This window comes from the organism of the source record quoted next, unplaced genomic scaffold (genome assembly GCF_019419815.1).
Source record: "Pyrus x bretschneideri cultivar Hongxiangsu unplaced genomic scaffold, Pyrus_bretschneideri_v1 Contig91, whole genome shotgun sequence".
NCBI classification, from domain to species: Eukaryota; Viridiplantae; Streptophyta; class Magnoliopsida; order Rosales; family Rosaceae; genus Pyrus; species Pyrus x bretschneideri.
In genome coordinates this window covers 172,268-181,107 of record NW_025999833.1, presented here as the reverse complement: position 1 = coordinate 181,107, position 8,840 = coordinate 172,268, and the positions used below count along the sequence as shown (strand labels likewise).

Below are 8,840 nucleotides of genomic sequence, written 5' to 3'. Positions count from 1 at the left end.
GTAGTAAATTGAGATTAAAAAGGATGGAAAGAGAGAAGTGGGGTTGGACCCGAGGCCCAAAGCCTAAGGGTGAAGAAGAAGCATCCAATCTAGTTGGGATGATAACTAACTTATTTTTTTTTTTGAACAAACGATATATGTACTATAGGAAATGTGAGCTTAGCGTCATAATGAGTTAGTAATAATATAGTTCAAATTCGACTTAAGACCTCTCACCTATAAATAAAAAATAAACCATTAAACCTTAATGGGACGGCAGAAACCGATTTTGTATTTTGAATCCCACAAAAAGGGGCAGAGGGAACGCCACTGTCTCTTCTCTCTGCTCTCATCATCTCATGTCGATGTCGTCCTCTCAAAAACACGAGTCAGTCGTCTGTCAGCGACTCACACTAAAACATCATTCCAAAAGTTCCACATCTGCCATCTCTCTCTCTCCTCCCTCTGCAAGTAAGTAGAACTTCTTCTCTCTCCCCTCTCTCTAAATTTATCACTTTTTTATATCGATAAGAAAAAAATCAAAAAGTGATAAAAACCCAATCTTCTCCCGCTCCATGCATCCAGATCTCAAATGCGTGGTTAGTGATGTCATTTGAATCACATTTGGAGGGCCAAGTCCCAAGGGCATTGGAGTAGTGGAGCCTGCCTGGGCAGACGGAGGGAAGAAGATGGGATCGGGCGGCAGCAAAGCGACGACGTCGTCGGCATTGCCTTCTTCGACGTCGTCGTTTGGTGGAAATGGCCGGAACCGGAGGCGTCGATCCAAATCCAAATGCCGCCGACTATTCAAGTCGTCATCTTGTCTGCGACTTAGAACCAAATCTCGATCTCACGACTGCGACAATGAACACCAGGTCCCTCTTGCTTCTTCTTTTTGAATTTAATTCCTGTTTTACCCCTGTATTCTGAATTTTTATTCAATTTTCTTTGAGTTTGAGCATGAATGTCTGAATTTTCGTTGGCGTTTGGACCACAATCTTTAATCTTACTTCATTTTATTAGCAACAGAAAAAAATTAATAATAATTTTCAACTATTTTTCAGGATAATAGGTTAATTATTTCTTACACTATTTTTTAAAATCATATACATGTTAATTAAATAAATGCTTTAGAAGTTATAATTGTGGTTCTGGACAGTAAGTATATAGGTGTCAAGGTTTGTACAAGAGTGTTAAAATGATGGAAAGAAGATCGGAGAGTTGCGTTTCGTTCTAATAAATGTTTTCAACTTGGTATTGTTAAACTATTTTTGGTTTGCTTTCGTTATATAGCGAAAATACGGGAATACAAGCAGGATTTTGTTAATTAAGCTTTGGTTATTTTGCCTCAGCTCCTGTGAAGTTGAATTAATTTTTCCCATGTAGAAAGTTCCCTCCCAAATCAATAATGTAGCAATCTTGTCCAAGGCTGCATTGTTAAAGGTGGCTACTTTTAGCAACACTTCCAATACACATCTACTCTCGGCTGTATTTAGGCCTCGTGATGGAGAGATTCTCTCATGTAACTAGTTTACCACGTGTCAGTTGTCTACGGTAGTGCACTTTTTGAACACTTTGGACATGATACTAGTAGGACTAAATATTGTTTGCATGAGAGGATCTCTCCTCGTGATGAGAATCTGTCTAGAACCTAGCAGTCCTTGTTATTCCAACCTAGGTCGTCCTTCTTTCCCACCACCGTCCCTGTCAACAACCTATGTAAGAACTGTCAGGAAAATATAATGGCTTTTGAAAGCTAACCCAAATCTTAAAGAATAGATTTGTAGTAAGTTAGTAACCTTCGTATGTGATCTTTGGAAATCTATTAAATGTTACACCTCCTAACCCTTAAAAAAAGTTCACCGACATCAAATCTTTTAGCTTTTCTATCTTGTTAGCAAGCGAAGAAACTCTGGAATGAAACCCAACTATATATTGAATCCTAATATCCATTTGTACTATGGAAAATTTTCTCACCAAAGATGTATTTCAAAGAGGAGCATGCCTGCCATACATTTAGGGTATTTTATAAACCAGGAATCACATTTACTTGTAAACCTTTAACTGTTAAAAAAGTAGCAGGTTTTTCACATGGGATTTTCTTTATTCATGGTTGCTTCTGTTTTCCTGATACAAGACTTCTATATTTTCCCTGCTACCAAACATAGGTATTTGGAAAATGTTTCTGGTACTCTGTCATTTGAAATTTTTATCTATCTATATGGCTGGTGTTAATTGGCCACAAATTATTAAAGGAACTAAAGTGGACTCATGCTTTAGGTTTGTGATCATCGGAACAAAGAAATCAGGAATAATGCTCCATGTGCAAGCCTGAATGACACAGAGCCAGATCATGCAAACATTGAATGTTTCAGAAAGGTTAAAGTTGAACAACCTGATGAAATGCCTTGTATAACTCCAAATGTTGAGCTGAATGAATGGGCTCAGGCTAGTATCACTGATACTGCTTCCATAACTGCTAGCAGCTCTGCCCAACCTTCTGCTACTCCAACTTTGAACACTTCAAGTCGTTTCCTTTCTCGCTTTAGCTTCATTCCAGGTAATGTAAGCTTTAGGTTGAGCCGAGCAACAAGTGTAGGGTCATCCAGGTCTTATCCTCTATCTTCGACAAGTCTCACAATACTGAACAATGAGGATGAGCTTCATCTACATGCAAGGCCTGCTAGCAGTTTGATAGATACAGATGAAAGCCAACAAGCCAATGGCTTTCTTCCAGAATCAAGGGTTAATAGGATGCCAACACATATTTATAACCACACTTCTGGCAGTGTACAATTAAATACTCCGGGATCTGTTTTTTCAGACCACTTGCAAGATAACCAAACAAATTCCTCTAGACGTGCTGTTGGTAGAAATGCTAACAGTGCAATAATGGGGGTTGGTGTAAACTTGTGTTCTACTAGAATTCATAATGAAATAGGGAGCAACAGAACAAGACCTTCTGATAGGCGTTCAGGAGCTCGGGAACCTGTTGAACGGAATGTTCGTTTCAGCAGAACCTTAAGTGTTGGAAGACTTCGTGACAGGGTACTTCGTCGATCATCATTATCTGATTTAACGTTTTCTTCTTTGCAACAAGAAGTGAGGGATACAAATCAGAGGGATGATACACGGAGTTTGGAACCTGAAGGTAATGTTGTAAACTCCGAAAATGGGTCTGGTTATTCTCCTTCTAATATGTCTAGTTCATTGTTTGGCATTCAAGACTATGGAGTGGAAACATCAAGACCAAGAGAAGCTAGGTATCATGATCTACTTGAACACAGATCAAATTTCCTAGAGCGGAGGAGAAGAATACGATCTCAGGTTTTGTTTCTTTTTCACACAGTAATTTTTGGTGCTTTGAGTGAGATTGAATAGAATAATAAATAGCATTTAGGCTCATAATCTTCTAAACGGATGTTTAATAATTGCAACCTTACCTTTATTGCTAATCCAATGCACCAACCAGTTGGCTGCCCTTTATGGACATTACTATGCCCATTGTTCCTGGTGGTTAGTTTATAGGTATAACTTGTGTGGAACTTTGTTAAAGGGAGCACTGAAACTTACAATCTGTTCTTGATACATTTTCCTCTCTCATATATTTCTTAATATAAATTTATAATTTACTTAATTACCTTGTGAAACTTTTTGGTTTGCTGATGCACATGTTTATTTTTTGTAGGTTCGTGCACTTCAGCGGTTGGGGAGCCGCTTCGAAAACATGTCTGGACATGAGAGGTCTTGTATCTTATCTGGTCAACAGAGAACAGGTCGTTGTACATGTCGTACGAGTAATCGAGATGCCCGTCCAAATGATGACAACAGTGCTAGGGCTAGCATATCAAGAATAGTTATGTTAGCTGAGGCTTTGTTTGAGGTAATGTTAATATGTGATTACCTTTTTGTCGTTCAGTTTCCTTATTAATTATATAACTTGAACAGTTTGGACGTAATTTAATTAGGTTCTGGATGAAATTCACCAGCAATCCGTGGTTTTATCTTCCCGGCCTTCTGTATCTTCAATTGGATCTGTTCCTGCTCCGAATGAAGTTGTAGAATCTTTGCCTGTCAAATTGTTTTCGAAGTTGCAAAAAGATCAGTATGAGGAGGCTGCACAGTAAGTATCCAAGTCTATCTAATATTCAGCATTCAGTTCACTGTATATCTTTGAAGGAGTTGCTGACCTGATTCAGTATGTTGCCAGTGTACAAGAATTTATCTGCTTGCGCTTTTTGAGATGCAAGTGAATGTTTAGCCAAGGAGATCTGTTCCATTAGTTGCTTTAATCACTGAACAAACTATTTGAGAATTTAACATAGATTTTCATAGTGCTAGTTAATAAGAGAGTCAAGCTTGTGTGTGTGTATATAAATTAAAAAATAACTTCCAACTTCTGGTCATTTTGGTTACATGCTTCTTTTCTTATCATAGTCATCACTTCATGTTGACTCAAACATAGACAAAGCCACAGTATTTTAGGTTTAGTGTTTGACGCAAACAGTTTAGGAAATTAGGTATCGCTTGTAGGTGCATTATAACATTTTGGGTTGTCTAGCACAACTGTGCAAGTTTCATTCTTCAGAGAGTCCAGTTCAAACAAAAATACCTTATCTTGGTTTTTGATTTATGGAGTTGGAACAAAAGCATGAAAACAACTAATTTCACAGCATTGTTCAGTGCTGAGCCGCTCCTACATGCCCAACCATATGTAGAATCCCAGTAGTTTCTATCCATATTTGAAAAGCATTCTAAATCACTACAAGCATGAAAACAGCTATAAATACAGCATTATTGAGTGCTGAGCGGCTCCTGAGTGCCTAACCATATGTGGAATCTCAGTATCTGTCCTTATTTGAAAAGCATTCAAAATTTCAAGAAGCATATTGGCTTGCAGTTAATATTTGAACCTCCTGAGTCGAGTTCTACATCCTTGTTTTAGATTATTCTCATTTTTCTACAAGAAATAAATTGCAATAATGGATAAGATTTTCAAGCAACCTAAAAATAGTACAATAAATTTGCAATCCCTGAGCATCCAGATGACTGTCAATTAGTGGATTGAGAGGATGTTCCTAATGCAATGGTTTATACATTTTGGGTTATGAACATATCTTTATCTTTCCTTGTTCATCTCTACTTGACTTAACATTAGCTTTTAGAAATGGTACCGAAAATTAGTTAGCATTGTGTGTAAACATGTGGATGTAATATAAATGTGTGCGTTGGTATTAAATTTATAATCTGATGTGTGTTGTTGGAGGTACATCATCTCTCTTGGTTAGCAAAAGGTAGTGTCTTTAGAAAGACAATTTTTTATGGGCCAATTATAACATGAATTCGATATCTATGTTTGATTTTTTTTTTTTTTTTTCTTTCCAAAATGGCATTTTTTAGGTTAAGAAAAGGAATGCAAGTTGCATCTCTTTAATATGGAAAGAGTTTAATAACTTTTGCTTTGCGTATCCTGTAATGCAACAGATGCTACATATGCCTTGTGGAGTATGAAGAAGGAGACAGAATGAGAATACTGCCTTGCCATCATGAGTTTCATAAAACTTGTATTGACAAGTGGCTCAAGGAGATTCACAGGTTCGAATAAATTTTCTGCTTTTGAATCTTCTAGTATGACCATTTTAAACAGATACATACTTTATTGACCTGAATAACATGGTGCGATGAGTGCTTTTGCAATATACTTTATATGTTCTGGCCATGATGCTGTTGAAAGTGGTTTTGCTAAATTTAGTATACTAGTTGGGTTGGAAAAGATAAATTGTCCTTCTGGCTTTTTGCGTGTTTAGTAGTAGTGCTCGCATGGTAGTACTTGGTGGTCTGATACATGATGGTATTGGTAGGGTAAGCTTGAATTAGAAAATGGTGGTTATTCATGGTAATATGTTGAAGTTAACCAGACAGATGATGAGAATGCATATTATACCCCAGACCTTTAGATCAGGTGGCATTGGGAGAGTGGGTAAAATATTTAGGTCCTAGGTCCAAAACTTGTAAAAAAAGGAAAATTCCTTTCCATTGTTTGCTGGATGGCCAAAATTTGTTTGTTTTGATATATTTAACTGACCAGTAACTCTCCGATTTTATCTTTCATTAATTACTGATCTATTCCCCCGTATGTTTTATAGTTGGAGATAACTTCTGATTTTGATTTACCTTTTCATTTCCCTCTCTGAGCTCTACTTGAACTCATTGCTCAAATCTTTTTTCTGGAAACACAAGTCCTATGTATCTCACTGCCACTGATTTTCTGGTTTTTTTATCGCAACTAATGAAACACTGATTAGCTCCATTATTTTGTTTCCATGATAAGTTTTAGAGTTCTCCCAGTTCTTGGTAATTGATTCTCATACTTGTTGCAGCAGCCAGTTTTCCTCTTTTGGCCTAACAATATAGAATGGAATTTTAAATGTAATACTTCCAAAGGATGCCTCAGGATATTTTATTTCTGAAATGGATCTTATCGAAAACCATTGATATTATACGAGCCATTTGTTTCCTCGTGCCACCGCTCTAACTAATATAAGTACGAACTAATAAGCTTAACTGGTTTTACTGATAAGCTAACTTTTTGTGCCGGAAATATCAGTGCCTCTAGTTGCTGACGTTTTCAGTTTGTATTCATATTTTGATGCTACTTCTACCGGATTAGTTTAACTGGTATGCTGTATGCAGGGTATGCCCACTCTGTCGCAGGGATATCTGTAGATCTGATGCATCGCCTGCAGAGAACTGAGACGGTGATTTTTAACTCTTCTTCTGAAGGCCTATGGAGAAACAAATACGGAGCAAAGCTTTTTCGAGGCAACGATAAGAAATGTTTGTATCATCTTTTAGGAAGTTCAGTCCTTTTATGCGTGTATCATCATGGCTGCCCCGCCATTGATTGCTCTCATTGCAAAATGTTAAATATGTTAAACGTTACTAGAAATGGACTGAACTACGTGCAATCAGCATCACCTCCAGCAAGAGGGAAACGGAGGAAAGGAGAGCCCCCATTGTTGTATCCCAAATTCTGTGCATACTGGATGTTTCCTGAGTTTGTTAACGGTTGATTTTAGTAGAAATGTGTCATGTTCATGTTCAGTTTAGTTCGGTTGAATGGGCTTCCTATGTCTACTTTTATTTAACATGCAAGCATAATGGCTAATTACCACATGCGCAAATGTTGGGTGATCTCGTGTGGAGTTGTTTTGATTTGTATCAAGGGTTGAGATTAAAACATCAAAACCAAATCAATTTATCTCCATTGATATCAATTTCAGTTGTGGGTTGTTGTACATTTCTTGGTCATCAGATTACCAAAAAAACATTTATTTATTTATTATTATTTAATATTCAATAGGTTTTATGATTTAGAGTTTCCGAGTTAATAAAATAGATATGAATTGGAGAGAAGAAAGAACGGTCGTAATTCGATTCCTTGAAGACCTAAACTAATAATTGCTAACATCCGCTACCTTGTACTTAGTTTTACATGGATTTCATGCTGCCGTATTTTTAGAGAAGCCAATTTCCTTGTAGATGCTATTACTAATCTTGGCTACTCAATCGACGTAATGTTTATATATGTGTTTGTTTATGGGGGTCGGTATGTTGTTGTGTTCTTTGTAATGAACTATCATCCTTATGACAAAGAACGAGGTTGCCGGATTTACCTTGTTAGTGATAATTTGACATAAACTACATACTTTGCTCCATTCAGATGGTCTTTTGATTTAGATCCAAAAAACACACAATGTAAACTACATACTTTGCTCCTTCCAAATAGTATTTTGATTTAGACCAAGTCAACGCACATTTTAGGAAAAAAAAACCCAAATTAATTTTTTGTTAATTAATGTTCATTGATTTTTTTATTTTAGGGTTGGATAATCTATTATTTATTTTAATGACAAATTTGTCTTTTGAAGTAAATATGGAAAATAACTTTTAAAAATCTTGATGTAATGCTTGATTTGATCCAATTATGCATATTGATCAATTTTGACCTAGCCTCTCTGCACACACAACGTGAGCGCAAGAGGCCTTTTTTTTATTCACAGAGTCGCTATACGCCTCAAAAGATGTATTACGTACTTTTTTTCTATTGTACATTATAAGAGAGCTTTTTCATGAGGGAGACTTTCTTTATCATGCACACAATTTCCTTTTCTTTTTCTTTTTTTTTCTTTTTTTTTTTTTTGCTCCAAAACAAACTTTAATTAAGAGAAAAGCCTTGAATACATCCAATTGCACTGCGATCAAAGTTTAGAGCTTGGATTGCAGTAGAAAGGATAGTATGATCTCAAATGAGAGTGTTTGGACTACTAAAACATACACTAGTAATTGCATCTGCAACAAAATTAGCTTCCCTAAAAATATACTTCCTAGAGATACTCAGAAAAGACCCCGCTAGGTTTCTGATATCCAAAACAATATTCTTGAATCTCCACGGAATCACAAATCTCCCAATGACTACATCAATGACCAACTTGGAATCTCCTTCAACACGAATGTTTTTAAATTCTCTATTTCACTCCATAATCCTAGCATCTTTAAGGCCAACAGCTTCTGCGATAGAAATTGTATTTTCTCCTAAGCATCTTGTTCCCGCAACAATAAGGCACCCATAATCATCTCAAATAATGAATTAGCGAACAATTCTTTCTCCTGATATGTTAGTTTTGATTTGATCTTGGAATTCTGCTCTGGCTTGTTAGGATCAAGGCTGATGTACATAGTGTCCTGATCGGCCTTTGACTTTGGAATGCTGTCTCTTTAGGAGTCAAGATCTAGGTCGAACTCCTTATAACTTGTCTGTTGACCCTCGGGCTATGAGTGCTTTGATGATTGGTCCATGG

General features: G+C 36.6%; 1 protein-coding gene across 3 annotated transcripts; it reads left to right on the top strand.

Moving 5' to 3' along the window:
- The first annotated feature begins 280 nt into the window (after window positions 1-280).
- Window positions 281-7,088, top strand: LOC103931131. 3 transcript variants are annotated; one of them, XM_048576836.1, is made up of 8 exons: window positions 283-450; window positions 565-854; window positions 2,260-3,130; window positions 3,206-3,306; window positions 3,668-3,862; window positions 3,948-4,102; window positions 5,464-5,574; window positions 6,673-7,088. In XM_048576836.1, exons 2-8 carry the CDS (start codon window positions 669-671, stop codon window positions 6,731-6,733), a joined length of 1,680 nt encoding a protein of 559 aa, XP_048432793.1. In that variant the 5' UTR covers window positions 283-450; window positions 565-668; the 3' UTR covers window positions 6,734-7,088. The 3 variants fall into 3 exon arrangements, with proteins under 3 accessions (XP_048432792.1, XP_048432793.1, XP_048432791.1); XM_048576835.1 differs by having other exon boundaries at window positions 281-450; window positions 2,260-3,306; window positions 3,969-4,102; XM_048576834.1 differs by having other exon boundaries at window positions 284-450; window positions 2,260-3,306.
- Window positions 7,089-8,840: the final 1,752 nt, after the last annotated feature.